This window comes from Electrophorus electricus, chromosome 25, assembly GCF_041902795.1.
Source record: "Electrophorus electricus isolate QZ-2024a chromosome 25, ASM4190279v1, whole genome shotgun sequence".
Classification (NCBI taxonomy): Eukaryota; Metazoa; Chordata; class Actinopteri; order Gymnotiformes; family Gymnotidae; genus Electrophorus; species Electrophorus electricus.
In genome coordinates, this window is record NC_137521.1 from 1526786 (window position 1) to 1553319 (window position 26534).

Here is a 26534-nt window from a genome sequence, read left to right on the forward strand (position 1 = left end):
GTTCATGCCCTGAAGGAGGTCTGCGCTATCTGCTGAAAACCCATCCGTGCACAGCCCCTAGGAGCTAGTAGCTTTGGGCTCTAGTGCGATCGGTATAAGGCATCACTCATTCCATTTCCATTTGCTGAGCGAACGCGTCACTGAAACGTTATTACCTCCAAAAATGAGCCTCATACTGTCACTGGGTTATGACCTCAAGCTTCAGGACACTCCCATGCAGTCTGTTGGGGCCAATGAGCTTATTTCTGACTGCTACCTTGGGCCACGCCCCTCAAGGATTTCCCATGATGCCACTCTCTCCCCATCCTCCACTCTCTGGAATGCCACAAACTCCTGCATTCCAGTTGAAAAGCTGCATGTCGCACTCCATGCTACTCACGGTCAGCTATAGGACACGTGAGTGCGATGCCCGGCAGGGCACCGGAACGTTCCGCGGAGTCTCTTGCTTTTGCCTGCTCTCGTGAGCCGTTCAGGGGAGGATGGGAGAGGGTGGCGTGGGGGTGTCTAAGCTGCGCTCTTCTCCCTGTGCAGAGTACGCACGGCGGGTGAAGGACCGGCTCTATCACAGTGCCCACGGGGCCCACAACACCCCCCACCGCTTCACCCAGGGCCTCAACATGAGGGCAGCCAAGTGCACCGTGTGTCTGGACACTGTTCACTTCTCCCGGCAGGCTGCCACCTGTATCGGTAGGCTGTGCAAATGTGGTTGTGTAAAAACGCAACTAAATAGAATAAAATACCATGTTGAATGCCAGTACAGCCCCCTGACTTTTCGCAATATAATAATAATAATAATGAAACTTTATTAAAATGGTATAGAATTATAAAATACAAAGGGAAAGTTGATAACTAAAAATGAAAAATATTCAGCACTGTCATACAATGAAATGATGCACAAGAACGTTTTACAGAATGAAAATCTACTTTACATATCGCCGCTGAAATCTATTTTACTTTAACAGAACGAAGTTCAGAAGTGCCTCTCAGCCGTCAGCGGCTCTCAGACGTTCAAGAAAAACTCCTTCGTCCCGTCTTGATGCTGTGCTTTCTCTCCGCCTCCAGAATGTCACGCCCTGTGCCACCCGAAATGCTCGCCATACCTGCCGGCCACGTGCGGCGTGCCCACCGAGTACGCCCTGCACCTGGCCGAGGCGCTGGGTCGGGAGAAGGGCGCCTCCTCGGCCCTGCAGCTCAAAGACGCCGGCGCCCACATGAGGCTGGAGGGCTGGATGAAGCAGCCCAGGTCAGAGCTCGCTACAGTCGCCTCCGTTACCGCACGGAGACTAAGGTCAAGGACGGTAACATAAGTGCGAAAGCAGGAGCCACTGGTCCGGACGGTAAAGATTTCTGAACACCTTGGACTTGTAGAGGGAACATGAGAAATTCATGAGAACATGAGAAATTCCTTGCTGTCGTTTCAGGATGACGGCGTGCTGTTGTTTCAGGATTAAGCGGGCAGGATGACTCTGAGCTGTGTTTGCTTCCCGTCCAGGAACGTGAAGCGCGGGCAGGGCTGGGAGAGGAAATATGTGGTGCTGGATGGGAACAAGGTCCTCACTTACGACACCGAGCCCAGAGAAGGTAATAATACAGCTTCCACTCTGCCCGCTCACATTCACATACACATATACACGCGCGGGCCTCACACACACGCGCACCACATGGTAGCCTTTAAGCGGCACTGGCAGCTTGACGCAGACACGATGTGTTGTGAGGCAGTGGTGTGCTAAGTGGTGCACTGCCTTGCAGAGTCGGTGAAGCCCGTGGACGAGTTTGACCTGTGCGTGGCGGACGGGGAGGTGATCGTGCATAGCGCTGTGGGGGGCTCGGACCTCACCAACACCACCAAGGCGGGTAAGAGCCCCCGAAATGGTTTGTACCAGCGCAAAGACACGAAGGAGAAGCACATTGCACCAAACCAGTCGGGGCCGAGGCATGATGTTCTCGTGATGTTCTCATGATGATGTTATCACAATGTTCTCATGATGGTCATGATGTTCTCATGATGTTCTCATGATGATCTCATGGCTTTTGCAAAGCGCAAAAAAGAAAGCAGAGAATTGGCTTTTTAAAGTTTCATCGCCCTACCCTCAGCTGGTTTGGGTAGAGGGTGTGACGGAGGTGTGACGGAGGTGTGACGGAGGCGTCTGCATCCCCAGACGTGCCCTTCGTGCTGAAGCTGGAGTCGGTGCCCCATGCGTCGTGCTGGCCAGCACAGACCCTCTTCCTCATGAGCTCCAGCTTCCCAGAGAAGCAGCGCTGGGTGGCCGTACTGGAGGCCATCGTGGCCAGCGCCCGGGGCTCCCGCGAGAAGGCTGAGGCAGACGCGGTGAGGGAGACGCCATGCACTGCTGGATGCACCCCAAACCCCCATACGGTGGACATATCATGGCTTATACCGCGTCACATAGTACCCGTCAAACGTTTGGACATACCTGACGGGACGTATGTTTTAAAAGGATCTTAATGTTTTCCCTCAGATTTGATTTTAATAAATGGTGAAAGTTGATAGCCTATATGTCAATATATGTCAATTCCAAAACAAAGTATATAAGTAAGATTTAAAATAAATAAATAAATATAAATATATATATATATATATATATATATATATATATATATATATATATATATATATTTTTTTTTTTTTTTTTTTTTTTAATTATTATTATTTTTTTTTTTTTTTCAATGCCGCCTTAGGAAATAGTTTCCGTTCAGAACTTGAGTCCCTCACAAGTGCTCAGCATGTGTGAGAGAGATACCTCGTGGATATTGGTTAAGAGAACACTAAGAACGTACCTTCACTACTTTTACTAAATTGTAGAAAATAGTGAAAATAAATAAAGAGTAGGTGTGTCCGCACTTTTGACCAGTAGTGTATGTACTGCTATATGCACAGCTGTGACGGCGAGTTCAGGGCAGCATACGTACCGCACAGTCACAACCCAGAACAGGCTTCTCACACTGATAATTAGGACATTAATAGTTCGATTCCAGCTGGTTGTCTGGCGCTGGAACATTCCAGCATGTGTTGATATGCATCTGCTCTCAGAGGTTTGTTCAGGAAATTGTTATCAAAAAGAATATATCCATTACAGACAGACAGAGAGAGAGAGGTAGAGTTTCAGTATAAATGTGCTTATATGTGATTATAAACTTTCCTTTATTTGTGATTATTTCTAATCCTGTACCTTTATGCCACGTTAATCTATGTGCAACGCTTTCTCACATTTCTGTCTTTCTGTAATTTGCATTTTTGTGCCATGTCTCCCAATATCCCAAGGTGATAATCGTCAAACGCGTTGCGCTCCCAGTGAATTTGTTAATGAGTCGCAGGTCTGACATCTCGTTGCAGAAGTTGCTAGGTAACTCCCTGCTCAAACTGGAAGGGGAGGACAGACTGGACATCAACTGCACTCTTCCCTTCACTGATCAGGTACCAGTGGACAAGCACTGTAACCAAAAACACATACCCAATATTATTCTATGGGTGAATGTTATATACCAGATATAAATGTTATATACAGATATATATATATAACATCTGCCATTTTCATTACTGCGTATTTCTGTCTTTCCTGCGTCCTCAGGTTGTGTTGGTGGGCTCGGAGGAGGGTCTGTACGCCCTGAACGTCATTAAGAACTCTCTGACTCACATCCCGGGCCTTGGCTCCGTGTTCCAAATACACATCATCAAAGAGCAGGAGAAGCTGCTCATGATAGTCGGTGAGCCATTCCTGCCTCTCCCACGCCACCTCCGGCTACCGCCGCCGCATTGGACTCGCTCGGGGACAACTGGGGGGGTTTCTCTGTCGCGCAGGGCATGCACTGACCCCGTTTGTCCTCTAGGGGACGAGAGGGCCCTTTGCCTGGTGGAGATCAAGAAGGTGAAGCAGTCCCTGTCTCAGTCCCACCTCCCCACGCTGCCTGAGATCGTTCCGTACATCTTCGAGACAGTCAAGGGCTGCCATCTCTTCGCGGCAGGCAGGGTGAGAGAGCTTCCGTGCTGCCTTTTCCCGCTGCTGCACTGCGGGTCTATGTTCGGAGCTCGGTGTAATCCTGCACGCTCTGCCTTTAGATCGAGAACGGCTCGTGCATCTGTGCCGCCATGCCCAACAAGGTCACGGTTCTGCGCTACAACGACAATCTCAGCAAGTTCTGCATCCGCAAGGTGGGTGCTGCAACCTTAATTGCGCGCCCCGCTCTGACCTCCGCCAAGCACGAGCCAAAGGCAACATACACCGGTGTCTCATGATAATGGATTTCAAGTTTGTCTCGTGACAAACACCTTGTGCTAGCCCGTTACGTCCCTACAGCACGCTATTCTCCAAACACCGTTTATTTCCAGTGTATCCTCACCTTCAAGTTTGGTCATAATGACCACCCACTGGGATGGAGAAGTGCCCTCTTAATGATCTCTCTCTCTCGCGCCGTCTGTCTCTCTCTCAGGAGATTGAAACCCTGGAGCCCTGCAGCTGTGTCCACTTCACCACCTACAGCATCATCATCGGCACCAACAAGTTCTACGAGATCGAGATGAAGCAGTACGTGCTGGAGGGTGGGTGGCCCGCCCGACGACCGGCTCCGGCTTCTAAACCATCTAACGCTCCCTTTATCTCTCCTGGCCACGCCGGCCTGTTACAGCGGGCGTGGGTGGCCGGAGGGCGCTCGTTTCTCATGTCAGAACCCGCGGTGGTCCGTTAGTCGGATCCGCACGTACGTAGCGGATAAAGCGCTTGGTGTGGATGTCGTGCAGACCCCCAGGAGCGGTATGGAGCCACGAGAGCGCAAGGCGAGAGCGTAAGGCGAGTGTTGCTGACCAGGAACCCTGTGCTGTTTCCACAGAGTTCCTCGACAAGAACGACGCATCTCTGGCTTCCGCCATGTTCAACGCATCCTCCTACAGTTTCCCCATTGCCATCATGCAGGTGTCCAGCACCCCTCAGAAAGAGGAATATCTGCTCTGCTTCCATGGTCAGATGTACCTGTGTTCAGCGCTCTGTCAGTTGATGCAGCCGTCGTGCTATAGACTAGGAGAAATGGCAGTATTAACGCAATATTGCCATAATATGCATAATTACTTCTTGTTTCTGGTTTAAATAACTCTTAGCAAAAGCCTGTGTGTGATGGACTTAGTGCCTTATCTAATCGTTTACACGCATTTGTTTGCTCTGGCAGAGCTCGGAGTGTTTGTGGACGCGTATGGCCGAAGAACACGCTCAGACGAGCTCAAATGGAGTCGTCTTCCTCTGACGTTTGGTAGGTTTACCTCATCATACTCCAGTGCCATTTTAAATACTGACCCAACTGTTTTCAGAGAGAGGGTATTTTGCTCTTCTGTTCGGTCTCTGTTTTAACGCTTCACTCTTTTTGGTTCTGAAGCCTACAGAGAGCCATACCTGTTCGTGATCTATTTCAACTCACTGGACGTTATTGAACTTCAAGGACATGCAGCTCTTGGGTATGCTGACACCGCTAACGAAATCACAGAATGTACCCAGAAGGCCATTCTGCTTCACCGCCACGCCCACCACGCGTGGACCACTGATGATGTCTTGACCTGTGTGTTCAGGCCTCCTGCAGTCGCTCATCTGGACATCCCAAACCCGCGCTACCTGGGCCCGGCCATCTCATCTGGCGCCATCTACCTTGCGTCCTCCTACCAGAACAAACTGAGGGTGATCTGCTGCAAGGGGCACGTGGTCCGAGAGTCCGGGGAGCTCCAGAGGACGGGTTCTAGCAGGAGGTACTGATCTCTGTAAGGTGTTGACCTTACAATGGAACACGAATCAGTATTCAGCAATTTGAATGTATCGCGTTGCTAGCTGGGTTCAGTCTGCTGAGATAGACCATGTTGTGGATTAGGGCTAGTTGTTTAGCCCAGATTAGTGGGTTTTAGTCACACGGCGACCCTTCGACCTCCACAGCAGTCCGAACAAGCGCGGTCCGCCCACGTACAACGAGCACATCTCCAAGAGGCTGGCCTCGGGCCCCGGGGCTCAGGAGGGCGGCCTGCACCGCGAGCCCAGCACGCCACACCGCTACCGCGAGGGCCGCACCGAGTTCCGGAGGGACAAGTCTCCGGCTCGGCCGCTGGACCGGGAGAAGTCGCCCGGGCGCACCGTGCTGGACAGCCGCAGGGAGAGGTCGCCAGGGAGGCCGTTCGACGAACGCGAAAGAGACAGGGACCGCTCGCGCCTCCACACTAGCTCAGTCCGCACCCAGCTCACACCCGTCAACAAGGTACGCATGAGGCACTGCCATGTTAACTGCGTGTCCTTTTAGGGGCAGAAAGGTTTTAAGCAATCAGTGCTACTGGTCCGAGCTATTGCACTAGTACCGCAGCCTAGGGTGGACAAAAGGTGTGAAAAAACAAAAAAAAAACAAAACAAAAACACCCCAGTTAAGTTGCTGGAAATGTAACTGTTCAGTGTGACTTGGTGAGACTTGTTCCCTCAGTTAGTAACACTAGTGTTCTGAGCTTAGCGCTTTCAGGCGGAGCGGGGCAGCCTGTTGAACTCTGACCTCTCTGTCCCGATGCGGGTGTAGGTTTGGGACCAGTCATCAGTGTGAGAGCGCCCTGGACAGCGGGAGTAAGAGCCATGGTCCACTCCCAGCACGGATGGACGTGCCACTTAACAGGCTCCTCATTTAACACAGCTATCCCATCATCCCATTGCTGTACCATGAGCACAACCACGTTGTCATTTTTATCTTTTTTTTTAAAGCTGTTGTCCAAACATACTCGCACTTGGACATTTTGCTCACATATGTGCATAATTATGCCAATTTCTTGACGAGGGCCCCTGATTAGTGGAAGATTGTAAACAATAGCGAATAACTTTAGCAGCCCTAAATTACTTTAAATAATTCTGAGCACATCATCATTGTAAATATGATTCCAACTTTTATAGCTTAAAGGTATGCTAGTTGAATGACATAGCCAGGTCTATTTTTTATGAAAAATCTGTTTGTATAGAGTTAAAAGAGGTTTCCTACAGAGAAGCTTATGTTTTCACTTTCACACATCTGCTCTAACAGTCCTTACAATCAAGCTGGATGCTTACAATCAAGCTGTCTTTTTTTGTCCGAAAATTTTGTAAGAGCTGAGACACAGCCTCGCTCAGTACTGCATATGCTCTATGCTAAAATAACTCTACGCTTATGGAACCGAAGACTGGTCATGCGCTTCGCTACAAGTGTCCTTGTGTTGTTACAGTAATTGCATAGCATTTCGTTGATACAGTATAAACAGAGTATTTGCTTTCATTGATACACTGTTGACTCCAAGAAGCGTACTGGGCTCTTCTGGAAGTTTCCGCTGCTTATTGTACAGATGTTGTTATTCTGTATGGTGAACTAACGTCCAGTAGCCCTCAGGGTCTGTATAAGAACTATTACTGCTTCCTTATTGTGTCACACACTTTAAGCAGTTATGTGAATGTTCACGTCACACGCATGAGCTCCCGATTCCTCAGTTTTGGGAAGTCGTGTCATGTAGCCACTTGATATGGATTGTTATACATATTGATGTTTGAAAACTTTGTTTTGTTTTGTTTTTTTTTTTAAAGATGTTAAAGTACATTAAAACATTACAAAGTTACTTTCTTGCATCCATGCCGTTCCACACAGCACATACACAGAAAACCAAAATAAGATCAAAGAAGAAAGAGACATAGTATGAAGGAGTTCCATGTTCAGATTTATTGTCAGGTTTGAGAGAGTGTCCATTTCTGGCGGTTATCAATGTGTAAAGTAATAAACCATGTCATTCTCTCGGTTTCAAAATCAAAATTTCACATTCACGGATTGATGTTAATTCGTTCGTGCATCGAGCGTCCACCTTCTACTCTGTCTGACAGCGACACCTTCAGACTGAGCCCAGGAGAAACCCCCAGTCCAGCAGAGCAACCGCTGGAACCCTCCCACCTGTTCTCTTACCCCGGCCGTGTGTGGGTAGGTGTGTCTGCCAGCATTTGTAGACTTTCTGACACCAGTCCATTGGGAGTCATCTGTTAGGGTAGTTTCAAAAAGATGACAACCTCCCCTACACCAGGGTATAAAAGATTTGAATGTGTGTATGGTTGGGGTCAGTCTTCGATGCATAGGCAGCTCATAGGTCACAACACAGAGCTCCTCTCCTGGAACACTGATTATCCTGCGTGGCGATGGAACGGTCAAGAGTTGAACATAAAACTCAAAAAAAAACAAACAAAAAAAAGCCAAAAACAAATATTTTGGAAAATCCTGCCAGGGCGCCCCTCACCTCATATGGTAATTTCTCTTTGCCATTTTTTACTTAAGTGCTCGGGAAAATAGAATTGGAGGTCTAGACCTCAGGAAAACAAACAGAGCTAACATTCTGGTGACTACTCTCACGAGCCATATAATTCTATACAGTTTCTTCCTTAAAGGCTCTATTCATTTCATTCTTATATATTATTTAAATTTGTTTTGCAATATGTTACAAAAACGCATTAGAGAAGGTGACGCGGTAGGCGGGCCCGGGGGCCGTCCAGTGAGAACTGTGCGTCTCCTCCACTGGGCCCAGGATACGACACAGCGGACCGTAAAGCCCACTAGCTGGGATAGAATGGCATGGCTGCTTTTCGCAGGCAGCCAAAGACGTGGAGGCACTGAGCGTGCTGCCTGCCTGGTGCAACCTGCCCGACTGCTCCCAGTCCAGTGGAGGTAGCGAATTCCAGATGGTCCACCTGCTTGCAGAGAACCTTTCCGAGTGTTTTGTGAACGGAAGTTAAATCCCCCCCCCAAAAAAGGGCCGAAACAATATTGTAAATGAATACCACGTCCTTCGTTTTTGAGCCCACCTGTTCCTTCAAGACCTAAAAAAAAAAAAATATTAAAATGTATATCTGGTAGTGCTTTGAAAAAAAAGGTTCTTGTAAAGCAACACTACAGGAACACTCAAAACAAAAGACAGGAGAACTTCTTCATTTCACTCCGGGAGCACCATAGTCCAGCACTGAAACCAAAAACCACATCTTAGTGAGATGATGAGGCTTCAAATTCCTGTCAAAAGAAAAAGCCTTCTGATCAGCTTCAGAACTGCGCTTTCTTGTGAAGGACGCCGCCGATGGCCAGTCGGGGCCCGCGGCCCTCGCCTCAGGCCGGCCTCGCGCTCTCCGCACGGTCGGAGTCTGACCGTACCTTCCTCGAAATACGTTCAGCAGTTCACTAAATATCTGTGCGTGTCTTAACTAACCACTGCCACTAGCTAGCGGTCACTCACAAATGAGTCAGCCAAAGTGCTTAGAATATTCCCAGCCATGTCCCCCAAAGCCGTGACCTTAACCGGACACGTCTCTCTCTATATACACACACAATAACACACTTCCCTTATGGGGAGGGGGGGGGGGGTTGAGAGAGAGAGAGAGAGACCCCCTGCAGATTCTTGCTGCTTTGCCATCAGTAAGTGTATGGAACCTTCTACGGTCTGGCCCTCAGCTCCTTGTCGGTCGGGCACGGCACGTTCGGGCTGTGCGTCGGGGAGCGGGGGGGGGGGGGAGGTCTAGTTGGAGCTGGCGGTGATGGGATTCTCCAGCTCCAGCTCCAGCGCTGGCAGCACGGCCTGCAGGGTGCCGTAGCAGGCCTTGCACACGCGGCTGGGCTCAAACAGCTGCTGGCTCGGCACGGGGGTCTTCTGATCGCAGCAGCTGGCGCAGAACACGTTGCCGCAGTTCCTGCAGGTGGCGACGGAGAGCGGCAGAGAGAGAGAGAGCGCGGGAAAGGAACGGTGCGTGGGAGGGAAGAGAAAGAAGAGCTGAATCAGACCCAACGTGCGTTCCGAGATCATTCCTGCCAAATTACACCCGCGTTTTCTGCAGCCCACGTCCGGAATGTTAAAACACAATTAGTATTTCAATCAAACCGAGGCTTTCAGGCACTTTTCAAAGAAGCCGTATGCTGCAAAACAACCGGGTTAAATGACTGCCCGTTGCACACGGGGGGGGGGCGTGTTTACTGAGAAGCATTCAGTCAGCGGAGTCCGACAGAGTGGAGCCTCATGCAACTTCACCGTAAACAAAGTAGCAGGGAAGGCGAGGTGTGGAGAAAGCAGTTCTCAAAACTGTACAGGGGATATCGCAAAACGAACCAAACTCAGTCATGCATCGCTCACCATTCTACACAGCGCACGACCAGACATGCCCGGGTCTTTCCTAACGGTGCTCACACAACGCACAAATCCACATGCACTCTCACACACCTCTCCATTGGCTTACGCAGAACACGTTACCAAGACGCACAAATGTTCATATATTTTTTGGTTTTTAAAGAAGGTGAAACCAAATCACAAGAAGTCCCACAATAACATTCATAGTCCCACTGCAAAATGTTCTAATCCCATAAAGTTTTTGGATAATCGAGTTTTCGAAAGGGTGGACAATATTTTCAGATCAGGCCAATCTTCTGCAGCGCTACTGAAGTTAAAATACTGGGCGAGCTTTGACAGTCGTGGCTTCCAGGGTCGTTCTGTAGCAGAGACAGAAGGCTGCATGACTGCCCACAGCGCGCCTGCCACAATACTGCTGCCCCTGAGAGATCTGGGTTCACGGCTACACTGAAAGAGAGCTGGCTTGAGCCAAATGAAGGGATGATGGAGAAAACCCAATTGTGGAGAGCACTCTGAAGCAGCATGTGATGGAGGGAGAGAGAGAGAGAGAGAGAGAGAGAGAGAGAGAGTGAGAGCGAGAGAGAGAGTGAGAGAGCGCGAGAGCGAGCTGTCTGTGTGCTTTTTCTCACCAAGCCTCCTCAACATGCTCCTTGCTTCTGTGATGGAGAGAGGGAGAAAATGAATGTTGCTAAAAGCTATTTTTGCTGCTGCGCTCTCCTTAGGGACAACCATCGTCATCATCATCATGGAATGTGTCTCCAAATGTATTTGGAGAAAGAAAGAAAAAAAAAACAAAACCCAAAAAACCAAAAACTACTCAATGGAATGTGGCCATATGGCCGACTGCACATTGGTGGGATGTAGTAATGCTGTAGTGCAAATGTTTACATGTTTACTCATTAGCTGGCACATTTATTGTCAGTTGCAGTCGTCCTATTTACGCACATGTGCAAACACGCTGCAGAAGAAAAATTATTACGATGGATCAAGCTTTCGTTACAACTCCTCTCTGAACAGATCTGTGTTGACCGAGCGAGACTGAGGCAAATCTCAGGGAGCAGGTTTGGTGCAGAGAACCATGCGGAGAAACCTCAGCTCCGGTCGACACCGGTGACAAGCAGCAAATGTCGTACAGCTCCAGGGCAGTGAACAGGTCAGGTCAGAGGGCAGAGCAGGTTTACTCAGGCCAGTGCGGTTACCTGCAGTGGTGTTTCCTAGTGGCCAGCCAGAATCCCTTCTCACAGCCATAGCACTGGGCAGCCAGATGATCGGGGTACCAGCGGGTCACCTGCAACACCACACCCCACACATGCACACGCCCCGCACACGTACACATAAACCCAGGTGAAACGCTGCGTTTTGGGAGCACTGCTTGTTTGTGAGTAATTTTAAACATGTGATTTGCCCTTCAGGGATAGACTGAAGAGCCGGAGAGCAACCAGCGGAGCTCAGTGTTGTGTGTGTGTGTGTGTGTGTGTGTGTGTGTGTGTGCGCCGGCTCCTGGGCCATGAGGTGCACTACCTCTGTGTCCTGCTTGTCCACTTGCTCCCAGCTGGCCTCGGAGAAGAGCTCCGTGCTGCACCGCGACAGGCAGTTGGGCTCCACGTTGAAGTCCGAGTCTGTGATTGAGGTCTGCCGTTTAGAGAGGGAGGACACACTGTTTAAGGCCACACACACACACACACACACACACACACACACACACACACCCACACACACACACATGCGCAGCGCCGGGCTGCTCACCACCTCGTCTCCCAGGTCCCCGTTAAGACGCAGGGCGGCCGTGGCGTGCTGACTCTCCAGCCGGATCCACAGTTGCTGCACCTGTTTCTTGAGAGCCTCCACCTCCAGCTGGTGGCCGGCCTCGATCTGGCGCAGACGCTGCTGCACGGCGTCCGCGTGTAGGGCGAGGCCGTCGTCGTCGAGGTGGCCGCGGGCCGATGGTGGCTCGGGTGTGCCGGTCGGGGGCGGCGCCGCAGAGCGTGGGCAGTTGCGGTGCGAGCGGCCGGGCCGCGGCGCCGGCGCCACCGAGGAGCCGCAGCTGGCCAGCGAGAGCTGGCGGCTGAGGGGCGCCCGCTCGGCGCTGGCCCGTCTGCTGGACAGCACTGCGGCGGGCTCCGGCTCGGGGGGGTCCCCGTTACACACGGGGTGGGCCGGGGTGTCGGGCGAGGCAGACGTGGGCGGGAAGGCACTGAGGGGCGGTGAGCCGTCACCGTTCATAGTCCTGCGGTGGGGGTGCGGTTCGGCCTCCGCCGGGGGGCCGCGGGCAAGGCACGGCGGTTGGGCCGGGGGTTCGGGCGCCGCGCCGAGAGTTTCCGCTCGGACGCCCAAGTCCTCGGTGAGGGTTTCCGTGGAGCTCTCCAGGACGGAGAGATGCTTCTCGTCGGCCTGCTCCAGGGCCTCTGGCGTCTCCGTGGCCGAGTTGAGAGCGCTGGCCTCCTCCCCGCGGCCATTATTCATTGTCCTGAGGGCGGGAGAGGGGCTGATGAGGTGCGGAAGGTTCAGATCCTGCTCCACGGTGCAGCTCTGCAGGATCTCCTCCGCCTGTACGTCCAGTTCCTGGCTCTCCGGTGCATTCTGTACCCCCAGTGTGTGAGGTAGTTGAGACACCGGCGTACACGGTTCCTCCTTCGCGGCCTCCACACGGACGTCTTTTGGACCTTCATCGTTGCCATCCTTACCGTTGCTGTCCGTCTGCATCTCAGAGCCGCCGTGAACAGCCTTCCCGTCGATCTGAACGGACCCGGCACCGGCGCTGCTTTGATCCTCAGCCCCTGCGAGTTCAGCGGGGCTGTCAGCACTGTCTATCTGAACGTCTCTGAGGCTGTCTGCCGCCGCCTCCTGAAGAATGTTCTCCATTTGACCCAACGCCACCGACAGCTCCGCCTCCACGCCCTCCCCCAGAGGCAGCGTCACGTAACTGACCTCCCGAGACCCCTCCCCTTCGTCCGCCTCCCTGTCGAGCGTGGCTCTGTTGTGTCCTGTGCCTAGCTGGCCATTGGCCCTCCCTTCGGCATCCTGGGGCGCTGCGCCGTCAGGCCCCACCCCTACGTTGAGCTCCAGGGACCTGCGATGGTCCTGCCACTTCTCGTTGAGGCTGGGGTCGCTGGAGCGCCTGTTGACGGCGAGAGAACTTCCGACCTCACACGCAACGGGCAGATTATCGAAAGATCGGGTCTTGGGACGCCTGTTCAGGGAAAAGGAAACGCATCCAACGAAGCGAAAACACTCGACGACAGGTCAGGAAAGACGCGGCTAACCGCAGAACGACGTCGTAAAAACTGCTCGGGAAAAAAAATAAAAATAAAAATTGTGTCGATGGCAGGCCATCCTTCCGCCTACATGTCATGCAAGCACGAAACGGGCGAGCGCACGCGGCAGCCTGAAGGAAGTGCCCGGCTGCCGTGCGTCGGGAGGGCGCTGGGCTCACCTGGCCAGGGGCTGGTCTTCGGGGTTGGCAGTGGGCGCAGGGTAGGGGGCGCACGAGTCATCGGACGGGGTGGTGGGCGAGGAGCTGGGCAGGTACACTGCTGTCCACAGCATCAGGTTGCGCACGTGGCACGCGGGGTGCAAAACCTGGGCACAGCAAAAGACGACAGATGCCCTAAAAGTCGCTCTGGAGCCAGAGCCCATGGCTTCCCCCGAGACCCGCGGCCAAAGGCGGGCGGCGAGAGCGTAAGAAAAGCGCCAAAATTGAGCTAATGTACCCGGGAGTGTTAGAGTGGAAGGAGTGCGTGTTACTAGAGGTCAAAGAAACTGCCTGCTATTCCCACTGGTTTCTTATGCAAGACTGTGTGTGTCAGAGGGTAACTGGGACGAGAGGGAGAGGGAGAGGGGGGGAGAGAGAGAGAGAGAGCGAGAGCGAGCGAGCGAGCGAGCGGAGAGTATTATAGTGTAGTTAGAAAACATCTGGGCATTACAAAAGGCCAGAATAGATGAGACGTAGGCAGAGGAGGAAGAACACAGCCAGGCGTCTGAGGACGTACGGTCTCCGAGTGAGAGGAGTACAGCATGTTTCTGAAGGAGCGCTTTGCCGGGCGTAGCAGGGACCACACAGAGCATGTCCTCTCCTGGATGTGGTGCTCCTCTCTCTCCTTCCCACTATTGCACAAGAACGTGCCAAATAGACACGAGTATGTGTGCTGCACCAGCTTCACCTGTACACACACACACACACACACACACACACGCACGCACACACGCACGCATCTGATTTACGATTACATTACAAAAAAATAGTTGTCACAGTGGAATGAAAACCCCTCGGCATAACTGTTTCGTGGAAACTATCTGCTCAGGGGATGCTTTGTCCCATTAACGCCAAAAAGCTCGACTGCTCTCCCACGCCGGTATGCCGATCCCCCCCGCAACCCCCCCCCATTTACAGAGTGGCCATCTGCCTCACCAGGAAGGCCTCGTTGAACTCAAAGGAGCAGGGGAACTGTCTGTGGAGCTGGTGCACGCAGTCCAGCCACTGTAGGAAGACGGGGCAGCGCTCATTCAGGTCCTCTGCGTTCTCCCCGTGACCGCAGCGGTCCGCAAACTTATGACCAAAGTCTAGCCATTCCGTCTCCACCAGTACCTGAAAGCCCTGGGGAAGAGTGCTTACAGTTCCACACAAGTGTACTTTTTTGGGTGTTTCAAGATTAGATACGCTGATGTCTTCATTAACATTTACAGCTTCGTATACCTGTAATGTTCTTCAACTTGTTTACACTTACACACACACACACACACACACACACACACACACACACACACACACACACACACACACACACACACACACACACACACACACACACAAAAGAATGGGTACAACCACCACCCCTCCCTTCTGGCTTTAATTAAATGTCCATCTATATTGTCCAAGTACGACCAAAGGGATTAGTTTTACACACTATGTGGTGTTTGGGATTTGAACAAATCCCATAACCTATTAGAAATATAAACTTCATAAACATCCAAATGTTTTTAAATTATGCCTTTCCTTGCATATTTTAAATATATAACAACTCAGCAATCCTGCAATCCAATTATTTGTTTATTATTGATCCAAATCACCCCCCCCCCCCCCCCCCCCCCGACAGTCCACCCCTATTGTTTCTTTAATGGTTGAGCTCACCTCAGTTGTACGATAGTAAGGGTCCAACAGGAGCTTGGCCATTGCCACGATCTGAGGGGTGCGGTCCCAGCCGTCGGAGCAGTGCACCAGGACGGGTCTGTGGTCGCGGTCTACGGCGTTCACCACCAGCAGCGCGGCTTTCAGCAGCAGGGACAGGTGCTGCAGCCACTTGGTGCTCTCCAGAGCCGACAGCCAGCTGAGGAGACCACAGAAGCTGAGCTGGGCCCAACACCAGCGAGCACTGACCGGGGTGAGGGCAACACAAGGCAATAGAGGGAACCCAGCGGGGAAGAGGTAATAAGAGCAGAGTGGGTGGTGCTCGTGCTACGTTGCAGGGATAAGACCTGCACTGCAATGTAAGATTTACTGGCCAAATGGACAGGAGTTATTTTTCTAACTCTCTGCATAGACACTGCTGGAGTACTTTAACAGCTCAGGCCCGTTGCCTGGCAACTCAGCATTGTGCCTGTGGCCCATGTGCCTAGGCAAGAGTAAACTTGGAAAGTGCGTGTGTGTGTGAGAGGGTGAGTACGAGTCCGCTAGGGAGAATCGCTATGGACTATAAAATACACGGAAGAGGAGAATCAGAAAGTACTGAAAAGAATTGGGGGGGGGGGGGGGGGTTGAGATTTGAGCCAGCACTGAAAACCAGACGTGTTGCCAGCAAAAGTTACATGATGGGAGGAATTCTGGAAGCAGATAGTTTGGAAAGCGCTTGATTCCCATGGTGAAAAAGTGAGCCATCACAACCAAAAACAAGCAAACCTTGAGGAACTACCAGGTGTTGCTTTACGAGCTCAGAAGAAAGAAAAAACAACCGCGTTGTTAAATCTCCCACCCTGCACATCCTGACTTCAGTCGCCTGGCTGGGTGGTGCAGTCAGGCCCCCTGAGCAACGGCGGGCTTACTTGGCAGGGTCGGGCATCTGGGCGCAGAGAAACCGCAGAGACTGGAAACTCTTGCGAATGGAATGGATATTAGCCATGCCCATGAAGACCACTTCACAGTTAGGGTAGTACTCTGGAGGGGTATGAAGAAGGTGGAAAAGCCTTCAGATTTGGCAGTAACGTTGCTTACAGTTTTCACAGGCAATAAAGTAAGTTTTTATACACAAGACCTTTCAACATCCAAAGGCAGGAATGAGAGGCTCATTCATCACACCTCCAGAAACGAGGTCTGGCCCAGCGGCTCTGAGCTCGTCAGAACCGGTTAGAGGGCCAGCATGCATCTTATGGGGGGGGGGGGGGGGGGTGTTCATGCCAGATGTTAAAGCTACATCACGTCAGGGCGAAGGGCAATAAATAAAACAAACATTCATTAAAGTAGGGACAAGAGGAAAATGTAGCAAACTGAAACAGAGAGTCTATTGCTAGATCTATTTGCAGAAAAACAACTAAGCTTTGTTTTTAAAAGGCTTGAATGCTGAACTCCTTACAGTTTACTGCGTGGTGTTTTGAATGTGAATAAGCAAATTGCCAAGCACAGCACTATTTTTCCAGGGGTACGGGGACGACACACATCATCTTTTTTGTTATGACGACTCTAATGTTACTTGTCTAGGCAGCACTGACCGTAATCTGCATGCTTCAGACATATGGGCAGGCGTAAGTGTCAGAAAGCTCAGATTGCTAGTCAGCTAGCACAAGCAATAGCTAGCTAGGCCAAACTCATCTTTAACTGCACTACGTGCCAAATCCTCCGCCCTCCCTGGAGACGCAAATTACGCAGTGATGATGACACATCTACCCGTCTCTTACAGCCTGCCTGTCTTGAACATGCCAAGTGATCTCCGACTAGCTTTCACTCGCAACTACATGCCGAAGCTTTCAAGACAGTAATCCAGTGTGCCAGTGACTGAGTGGGCTGGGATTGTAAAGGGATTAGATTTCAGTGTGATGCCAATGCTGCACACTCCTGATGGAAATGCAGTGCCGGGCGTAGCATTCTGCTCGGCCGTGTTGGAACCACCGCTCGGTGCCCTGCCGTCGCTGTGCCGACTGCACTTCAAAGGCTTACGTCCCCTTCCGACGTGAAAATCGGCATTAACCTCTTAAAAAGAACTAATCTGCCCCAACGTCGGTATATTGTAACGGTCTTGCTTTGCAGTCTGGCACATTCTCCACTCACGAAACGTCTTCATTTTGGGTTCATTTTTTCCCCCGCCGTTGTCATGATGGAGCGCTCGGAGCACTCTCACCTGGACACTCGCAACCTCCACCCTTGGCCCTGTTGGCCACCGCTGCAGCGTACGACCTGGCGTCCAAGATGAGAAGCTTTTGAGGCTGGCTGGCCAGGGACTCCACCTCGGAGCTGTTCGTCATTGACGAGTCTGGAAAACAAGGGTGGAGGTGGAGGGTGGATTATTTAATACTGTTCCCGTTTCTTTGCCTAGTCCACATGAACGCCAACACCCTTTCCGGAAGCTGACCGAACTCCACGTCGGAGAGGTCGGGCCCGTTGGCGTAGTCGCGGGAGAAGGAGCCGTTGGCGAGGGACCTCGTTGGCGAGTTGCTATCCACGGCGCAGGCCTTGGCGATGGACTGCACCAGGTGCTCGTCGTTGGCGTTCCTCCAGCCCCACCAGCTGACCTCGGGCTGGCTGGAGCGGGCGATCACCGCCCCCGTGCTCTGGTGCCTGTCGGGTCACACCGCGCAGCGTCTCAGTTAGACAAGCCACCGCGGGCCCCTGCCACTGCTACTTTACGAAAACGGAGCGCGCTAGAGCAATTCAGAGAGGTGCGAGACGCGCAGGGGGTCCGGAAGGCCGGCTCGTATCCCGCAGGTCGGGTTGGCCCACTGACCTGTACACCACGGCTGGAAACCTCTTCCAGGAGCGGAAGGCGGCCACGTTCTCCAGCTCTTTGTCGGTGATCCAGGCTGGCACCATCAGCAGCTGGGGGTAGCTGGAACATAGCCTAGCCATGCCAGAGGTGAGAGAGAACACAGTGCTGAGTGACACCTGACTAAAGTCACCTGATCCTAGCAGACTGTGAAATACAGTGCCCTCTGCCAACCGCGAACACAAATCAATCCCCCCGTGTCCAACACGGGACCGGCGGGACCGGTGTATAGCGGCAGCGGGAACGTGCCCGTTGCGTGGGGAAGCAGCGGGGAGCCGATATTGGTTGTCGGTCGCGTCTGGGTGGATTTGGGCGGACGCGGGGACTCACTTGTACTTGTCGTTGATCTCCGATATCCTCCAGGCGTTCCGCGTGTCGAAGCTCATCCGATCCACCTCGCTGCGGAAGCGCGAGATCACATGATCCCCTTGGGGAGGGGCGGAGCAGCACAGGGACAAATGAGAGACAAGAAGGAAGTGGCCAACCTGCCGTGCTTTGAGCCACTCAGGTGGGCAGGCCCGGGCGGTACCTGGACGGCAGAGCTCGCTGTGCGTCTCCTTCTCGCTGCTGTAGGAGTCCGTGCACCAGGCGTGGAAGGCGAAGGAGAAGAGGCCGTCGAGGTGCGAGGGGGGCCGTGCCACTGCTGCCAGCCTCTTCAGCCACACCTGGCACTGCTCGAACGTGGAGAGCCGGCACCTACGGCAGCACACGGGCGTGTCAGGTGCGCGCAGCAAGGCGGCGAAGCAGCCTCGCCTGGGCGCGGAGCCTCCGTCTCCGTGCGCGAGCGTGTGTGTATCCGCGCGAGCGGGCGCGCTGAGCCTCCTGACCTGACAACCTTGCAGTCTTTGCAGGTGACGTGGAGCTGGAACATGTCCCGACATTCCACACTTTCTATCAGCTGCAGGGGAACCTGAAAGACGAGAGAGGGAGAGAGGGAGAGGGAGGGAGGGAGGGAGAGAGAGGGGGGGGGCAAATAATGGAGCTCGTCACTCAGCCATCCTTGCTTATACAGCTATGATGAATTAATGTGCAAAGCTACAGATTCTTAAGCCCAGCTTTACATTTCATTGTTGGTGAGAAACCAGTCAGCAAACTGCACAGACCAGAACAAGTCAAACAGGGATCTGAACCCATCCACCCCTAGCCCTGCGTTACCTCAAAACAAACCGCACTGGTTAGTGATTAGTTTAAAGATGCTTGATGCTACACACCGTTCGCGTCCACTGCTCTCCGGTGTGCCTTGGTCAGCAGAGAGCTCTAGTTTTGATGGCCACTAATGTTTCACCATGCTCCTGCTATGGATGAGGTCCTCGGCTTTGCGAGGTTTACACACTTTAGGTGCGCTTCCTCCTGCCGGAGCCTGCGCGCGATGGCACACCAGCCAAGCCCGTGCAATCTAAGCTGAACGCACAAACACTCTGTGTGGTTAGGCCGTGCTTTGGCTACTTACTGACACCTCACACGAGCAGCTCTGTTTCATAAAGAAAGGCAAGAGAAGTGTGTGTGTGTGTGTCCACCCAGGTCTCTGGCTGCACTTGTAATGCCAGGGGCATTCCTGGACCTGAGCGTGCCGAGGCAGAATTCCGCACTCCTAACGCCGCCGTTCTCGTGAATTCCGCAGCTGGAACGTGAAGACGCCTCCCCCCCCGTCCCTCCCACCATTTATATTATACATCAATAAATATATAAAAATCACTATAAAAGTCTCTGCAATCATGGCAGTTTGCTCGCAATGAGCACACAGAGACAAAGAGAATTACATCAACCACTGGCCATTTTACAGGACCTGATGTAATTCTGACACCCTCCATATAACGTGTGGGGCTCCAAATTTAGCGTCACTGGCACACAACAGTGTTTTCACCAGCAGTTATCCTAGTATCGATCACACAGATCTACTTTAGGCTACTTGTATGCCAGCACTAATCAAGGAGGCGGCGCAGGTCTCTGCAATGCTCAGGGAAAAAGCAAGAATTGCCGATTTCATGTGTCATCGGTGGATCACACGGCCAGGAACGGAGCGTAAAAGCGGACCGGAGCGGACCACGTTAGCGCACGGCTAACACGACTGCGGCAGCCGTGCGATTAGTGGCAGACGGAGCAGAGGGTGGCTTACAGAAGCTGTGATCTAAAAGCTGCTGGGACATCACGACAGACCGAGAGGGCTGGAAGGATCACGTCGAACAACACACACTTACATTGACGATGGACTCTTTGAACTTGATGTGCAGGCGGTAGCTTGACATGGCGATGACGGCGTCCTCCGCCCTGCCGACGTATTCCGTGAACTCTCCATGCAGCTCCGGAAAGGGCACCTGAGCAACGCCGGTTCATCGTTAAACACACGTCTCTCACCCACAGGAAGAGACAATCGTCGGGGCCACAAAAAAAAACAAAACGTGCGAGTTGCAGTTTTTAATAGTTACATCCCCGGGTCTGTTAAATCCAGCATGTAGCAGGATGTTTTCGGGGTCGTTACTGGCCATTGAATCAAACGCGTTTGACAAGAAGGGCCTGTCTCAAACTAAAAATAACCCCGACCACTGCAGAAGACTGCGCTGGAACAGCTCAGAATGACACCGGGGGGAACGTTTGAACAAAATTGAGGAGACATGCCCTTTTACCTGCAGGTCCTCTTCCTCCAGGACAGGGGGCTTCCTTGGGAAGATCTGATTGGCCTGGATGCACTCCAAACTCTGCTGCCCCTCCTCCTCCTGCCCAGACAAAACACAAGTGCTCATCCAAGACCACTGCTATGTGTCAGTAAGAACTGGTGGTAAAGGCAATGCACCGGTGGCCCAGCGGTGCAGCCGCAACGCCGTTGATCTTTGACCCTTTTAAGCTACAACCGGACCGATAAAGTGGCTAACAGTTCTGACCGCTGAACTTTGTCGGAACGTACGCCACATTCCCCACAGTCACAACTCTGCCCGCTGTCAACTGCGCTCATCACGCACTCTGGACGTCCCACGAGGTTCGGGTCAAAACGTTAGAACAGGACAGCGGCGCTCAATCTCCAGTTTTGCTTTCTAATCACCGTACTAAAGACGTGACTGCATGGTTTCCTGGCAAAACAAGAATTAAAACACGTGGGTGTGCTCTTGGTAACGGAGGAGCGGCTGCAACCCGCTGACCTAAGAACAGTAGCGCGCCGTCTGGTATTTAAAAGTAGGAGTTCAGGTCTCTGAGGATATGCCTGATCCTATACCAGCACAGCACTAAACATGTCTGCTGTTGGATTATGCTTGCTCAACCTGCGAACATCCCCAACGTGCGCACACCCACACCCAATCTCTCAAAGTTGCAAAGTGCACAAAGTAGCAAAAACGTCTGTGTGAAGGTCAGGCTTTGTTCTATCTGCAGTCAGCCAGCTGCAGACAACCATAGCCACTAGGTTGCTCTAGAAAAATATTACAAGCAATCTGTCTATAATCTATAATCACCACATCATAAATACACTACGAGGTCTGTATTGCAGCCTGTCCCACTCATCCACCACCTTGTGCCACGTCTTCACGGGGCCGGTGCCTATTAGAGCTCAGGGTGCTGTCCCATGCCTGCACAGCCTAGCAGCTTCAACCGTGGCCATCTGCAGCCACGACACCACAGAAGGCGCGTGGAAGTCCGGCAGCAGAGGAGGAGACCGCAGCGCCATCTAGGCGCCTCCAGCGTGCCTCAGAAGGTCTCTGGCCACCACGCACGTCACAACCGGGGAATGAAAGTAGCCCAGGCAGGCTACGGAAAGGACGAGATACCCGCCTGGATGTGAGAGAAAATACGGTTTCGGGGAATTTACTGAAGTCTCACACGCAGCGCAGCTGCGGTGTTGAGGATGCATATGAGGATCATTTTCAATGCAATAAAACAGCCTGTGACCCAAATAAGAAAACACAAACACCATGCAGCATGTTACTGCTGATGATCCCAGTCCCCCCAGAAAATTGCGCAAGAGATTGGGGAAGGGCTATTAAAAAAACAAAAACAAAACAAACCACCAAACAAACAAACAAACATAGCTGAAGTGAATGGCCATGGATTTATCAGTGGGATCAACAGCATGGTGTGTGTGTGTGTGTGTGTAACAGACAATGACCATCAACGCGCCTGAGGGAGCTCACTACAGGAGACCAGATGACTGTGGGTACAGCAGGAGACCACTGCAGTCAGAACATGATGTACACACAAGCTTTGGACAAGATGTCTACTAAGATGTTAGTCATCATAAAAACAAAGCCAAGAGCTTGCAGTTACAGACACCACTTTTCTGATCTGTGAAATCATGGAGAGAGATGAAACATGGCAAACTTGCTTACAGCAACATACAAAAACTTATAGTTTAAAAACTCAACTCAAACCACTCTAAAATAAACATCCTGTGTAGCCATTCAAAGCCAAAACCGCGGTCACCGCAACTTCCCTGACTGCACGAGCAGTGGCCACTCTCTGGCCCTCCGCAACGTGTGCGCCACACTGGGAGCAGCTCGGGCCCGACCGACACTCACCCTGGTCCGCTCAGCCCCTCACCGGCTAAAAAAAAGGAGGCATGGTTCCTGCTGACGCAGCAGCTACGCCCGAACTCTGAAATCAGGCATGACGGGAGCTGTCTGAGCATGGGTAAAACGCAGCTTCTCAAAAGCCTCCGGAAAAAAACCCAAAACAACGGGCAGCTTGCGTTCGGAGCGACGAAGCCAAGGAGGGCAAAGGTGAGCGGAGTCAGCGGAGGCTTTACCATGGCGCTGGATGAAGGAGTGTGGTCCCTGCTGTCACCGTTCCACAAGGGCGTCTCGCTCCTCTACTTTGGGCTGTAGCTGCAAAGAAGACAGGGAGGAGACAGTTGCCACTGGAGCTCGGGGGCAGCAACACAAAACAGAAAGAGAAACTCTACCTGAAGCTTATCCAAAAGAAAGGCGTTGCTGAACACTTCCGTGCGGAGCTTCTCGCTCAGTTATGACATTGAAACCTGCGGACTGACAGGAGAAACATGACCATGTTAAGCTGCGTGAAGAAAAAAACAAAAACAAAAACGAACGCGTCGACAAACAGTTCCACGCGTGTTGAGTAGCATCATCTACATACGCTTCTTTGTTGTCTAGTGAACACGGTGGCAGAGAAACAGCAGAAACCCAAGCACTACTACTCAAGCAGACCTGCAAAGTGAAACCAAAGCACCAATCTGGCGCTAGTGGCAGACAGATACTGGCCACAGCATACACAGACGTAGTCATCAACCCTGCTATTAGCACTGCTCTGTTCAGACAATTTGACAGAGATCATTTAAATTTTGCAGTCTCCCTATATATATATATATATATATATATATATATATATATATATATATATATATATATATATATATATATATATATAAAATAGAATGTCCCCCTAATACATGCACTTCCATTCTGAAGCATTCTACCATGTCATTTAGCTGACAGCAACACATTCCATCCAACAACGCCGACCGTGCAACAGCGAGAATAAAAGCGAAAGTTTGCGCGTGAAAGTGAAATGCCAATGTTCCTGCACATTTTGAGAATTTTACTGACCTTTTTATCAGTATTTGAGAGGGTACTGTATGCTCAAAGCAAATGTCAAACAAGGCCTTGCTATATCTGTAAGAAAGACACGCAAGAAAGACATCTGGGCACCGGCCACAAGCAGCCCACAGGATATCTGTAACTAAACAAGCTAAGTAATTGTTATGGCATGAGAGGGAGGAATGTCTCCAGCCAGCAGGCTTCTTTCATGTTATGGGTCTCCTGAGAATCACATGGTATGAGCTCATAAACAAGGGCACCCCAGTGCCCGGCCAAAACCCTCCATTGAGCTGCTGCTCTCAGATCTGGCCTGGCAGAGACTGATAATACATATCTAGAACACACACGTGTGAACAGATGCGGTAATATTTACCACAGCTAGTACGAGTCACACAGAGCTTCTCTTCAGGACAGAAAGCCTCCCTACACCACTGCAAAGTAATAATTGAAAGTGCACAGCACTCTTGTGGAAGATACAGATCTGAATTAACAGCTCTTTAAACTCTGTTGTGAGAGTTTAAAAAGAACAAAAAAAAACAAAGCTCAGTGCCTGTCCCGTCATCTACTCCAATATACTGTTACAAGTAAAAAGGATTCCTTGGCACGCAGGACTAGTCCCATGTCAGTGATGGCCATTCATGAAACACTGTGGCTCTGTCCTGTAATGACAAATGTGCACTTTTCCCTCCAACTCTCAGCTTACATTTAGGTGAATGCGGGGCACAGCCCACTTCTCTGTTCAGTCTGATCTCCTGCCTCACGTCATCCCGTACACCAAGCAGGAATATTGGGCCAAAAGAAAAGAAGAAAAAAAAAAACAGTGGTACGTTATATAGTCATTTAAGAGTAGTTAGAATAACTATTAATAAGTCTTAGGCACTTAGTTTACTTTCTTTAACAGTCCACGTGTTAAGGACAATTATAAAATAAAACCTGACAGAATTTCAATTTAATTAGATCATAAATCTGCCCTGCCATACTGAATAATGCCATGTGTGAAATCATTTGTTTTGTTCGAGTAGTGCAACAAAAAGGACCTGAAATAACAGAGAGTAAACGTCCCAGCCAGCTGTTTGAAACGAGACAGCATGCGGCTCCGCGGAGCTCCTCTGGCTAGGCTAAGCTAGGCTACGGTCGAGTTCCCCCTTACCGTTTAATTCACAGCCAAGCGCAACTCTCCTCTCATGTCAGCCAAGCAAAGCAGGGACGCTCCCGACCATAAACATCTAGCCACTAATTAATCCTTCAGCTTTTCCCTGCGGATGTGTGGAAAGCTGCTAACGCAGGCTAGCCTAGCCAGGACGCGGAACTGTCCTCATTCCTGTCAAAGCAGGATCAGCTAGCAGTCAGTTAGACACGTTAAGCAACAAATGAAGCTTAAAACCTGGGGAAAGTCTAAGCAGGTTCATTTATCTAGTTAACCTAACGAGACAGCTGGACTGTATACGTGCACGTATCTTTACCCAAAACTAGCGATGCTTAAGAGAGCTAAGCCAAGCTAGCTAGGCTAGCCGACTTGCTAGGAACTTCATAATTACTTTCTCCGGCGTATCTTGCTAACCAAGTGGCCTTCAAATGCTTCATAGGTTTTGTGATATTCTAAAGACAAAAACTAAAAAGCAAAAGCTCGGTTTCTCGTGACTACCAAGGCCATGGTTGTGCAAACAGATGCTAGGCTAGGCTAGGCTATCTTAGGCTAGCAGCGGCTTGTTGTTGTTGTTGTTGTTGTGAGAGAGAGGGCGGACCCCGGAGTGAAGGCCGCGTTCAAATACGAAGCGATTCAAGCTACGTCGGCAGGCAGGCAGGCAGCTGCTAACCTGTGGCGAGCCTCCGAGGCAGGGCCGATCGACGCTTTCTTCCGAGATCCACGAAACGAGACCAGCGGCAAGCGACTCCACAGTTTACGCCTCTTATCCATTTGCGGTCTCAGCTCGGCCCGTCGCGAAGTGCCGTCTCCATCGCAATGACTCGATCACGTACGGACTGGGTTCTGCGTGATGACGTACGGACTGAGCGCTATAGAATATGCAAATAAGGCACAATTATAATTTGAGAGAGTGAGAAAGAGAGAGAGAGCGAGTGAGAAAGAGAGAGAGAGAGAGAAGCTTGCAGTTTGTTATAGAAAAAACCACAGCAGACTAAGGGTTTTATACAATGATGTACTGTATTCAATGATGGCTTGATACATATGATTAAAAGACATGTGACATTTTCTTGCCCTCTAAAATCAAAGCTTAAGTGCTCTGCCCGTTAAGGTGATGTGAGACGTGTGCCAAAAATATTAAAATGTCACAACAAAGGGAGGGGGGGGTAGTGTCTCTTACAGGGTTCTCCAGCTTCTTGTTTTGCAGCCCAAAAGAGGAACAACTGAACATGCAGTTACTGCCTCCTGCATAAGACTGCCATAAGCACATTTCCAGTCTGAATGAGCTCTCTGCTCAGTTTTGTGTTTATGTGAGGCCTTCACAATGTTGAAGCTGCGACAGCTTACTTCTGAGAGTGTATTCAGGACTCTGAGATACGAGAGCACACAAAACACTTAAGCAACAAAATAACAGCAAAAAAAAACAAAAAAAAAAAAACAACAACAACCTTTTTTTCATGTCAAACGTACTTCTTAGGTTCTCTGTTCCACCACCAAAGTATCTTTCAGTTTTGGCATGCAGGGAATCGTTCTCCAACCACAGAAACGCAAGTGCTGTTTTTTCTTTGTTTCCTTCCATAATACAAAAGACATCATACTATTTCTCTTCCAGGGAAACGTAACCGAGCTGCATGCAAAAATTAACCTAAAGCAAAGGCTTAAAGACAGCAATCAAAACAGATGTTGGAATTGTAGGAAAATGTAATCTCATTCCGGTGACAATATGTTTACTGCTTCTATAACATCTTTGCTGG

At 51.1% G+C, this 26534-nt stretch overlaps 2 protein-coding genes across 13 annotated transcripts in view; one reads left to right on the plus strand and one right to left on the minus strand.

The window, feature by feature from the left end:
• citb (citron rho-interacting serine/threonine kinase b) overlaps positions 1-7603 on the plus strand; it is a 35582-nt gene extending 27979 nt beyond the window's left edge. For 3 of the 4 annotated variants that reach the window (XM_035522098.2, XM_035522101.2, XM_035522100.2), the window contains 16 exons: positions 532-687; positions 1063-1243; positions 1493-1581; positions 1750-1854; positions 2160-2329; positions 3356-3436; positions 3591-3726; positions 3850-3989; positions 4079-4171; positions 4450-4558; positions 4846-4974; positions 5179-5259; positions 5383-5461; positions 5573-5746; positions 5928-6243; positions 6550-7603. In XM_035522098.2, coding sequence (XP_035377991.1) covers positions 532-687; positions 1063-1243; positions 1493-1581; positions 1750-1854; positions 2160-2329; positions 3356-3436; positions 3591-3726; positions 3850-3989; positions 4079-4171; positions 4450-4558; positions 4846-4974; positions 5179-5259; positions 5383-5461; positions 5573-5746; positions 5928-6243; positions 6550-6573 — 2063 coding nt within the window. In that variant the 3' untranslated portion in view covers positions 6574-7603. Of the gene's footprint in view, positions 1-531; positions 688-1062; positions 1244-1492; positions 1582-1749; positions 1855-2159; positions 2330-3355; positions 3437-3590; positions 3727-3849; positions 3990-4078; positions 4172-4449; positions 4559-4845; positions 4975-5178; positions 5260-5382; positions 5462-5572; positions 5747-5927 lie in introns of all 4 variants that reach the window. The other variant, XM_035522097.2, reaches the window with a different exon arrangement.
• A 78-nt stretch (positions 7604-7681) lies between these two features.
• mtmr3 (myotubularin related protein 3) lies at positions 7682-25617 on the minus strand. 9 transcript variants are annotated; one of them, XM_035522106.2, is made up of 22 exons: positions 25454-25617; positions 24340-24388; positions 22985-23066; positions 22829-22907; positions 20724-20813; positions 20298-20414; positions 18927-19009; positions 18629-18795; positions 18430-18526; positions 18061-18174; positions 17689-17894; positions 17458-17589; positions 16169-16280; positions 15261-15456; positions 14541-14726; positions 14122-14292; positions 13566-13711; positions 11879-13322; positions 11654-11764; positions 11332-11420; positions 10762-10788; positions 7682-9701 (listed from the first exon to the last, which is right to left on the minus strand). In XM_035522106.2, the coding sequence occupies exons 4-22, from the start codon at positions 22829-22831 to the stop codon at positions 9530-9532; spliced, it is 3663 nt and encodes a 1220-aa protein (XP_035377999.1). In that variant the 5' UTR covers positions 22832-22907; positions 22985-23066; positions 24340-24388; positions 25454-25617; the 3' UTR covers positions 7682-9529. The 9 variants fall into 9 exon arrangements, with proteins under 9 accessions (XP_035377999.1, XP_081564084.1, XP_081564085.1 ...); XM_081707958.1 differs by adding an exon at positions 23646-23711 and having other exon boundaries at positions 18430-18795; XM_081707959.1 differs by adding an exon at positions 23646-23711 and having other exon boundaries at positions 18430-18795; positions 24340-24392.
• Between the last annotated feature and the right edge of the window lie 917 nt (positions 25618-26534).

Excerpts from the sequence above, each read along its gene's own strand:
- mtmr3 (XM_081707957.1), bottom strand. Across the intron at positions 16,281-17,457 it reads TGGAGGTTGCGAGTGTCCAG|AGTACTACCCTAACTGTGAA; the intron begins GTGAGAGTGCTC and ends ATACCCCTCCAG. Across the intron at positions 11,421-11,653 it reads TGGACAAGCAGGACACAGAG|GTGACCCGCTGGTACCCCGA; the intron begins GTAGTGCACCTC and ends GTGGTGTTGCAG.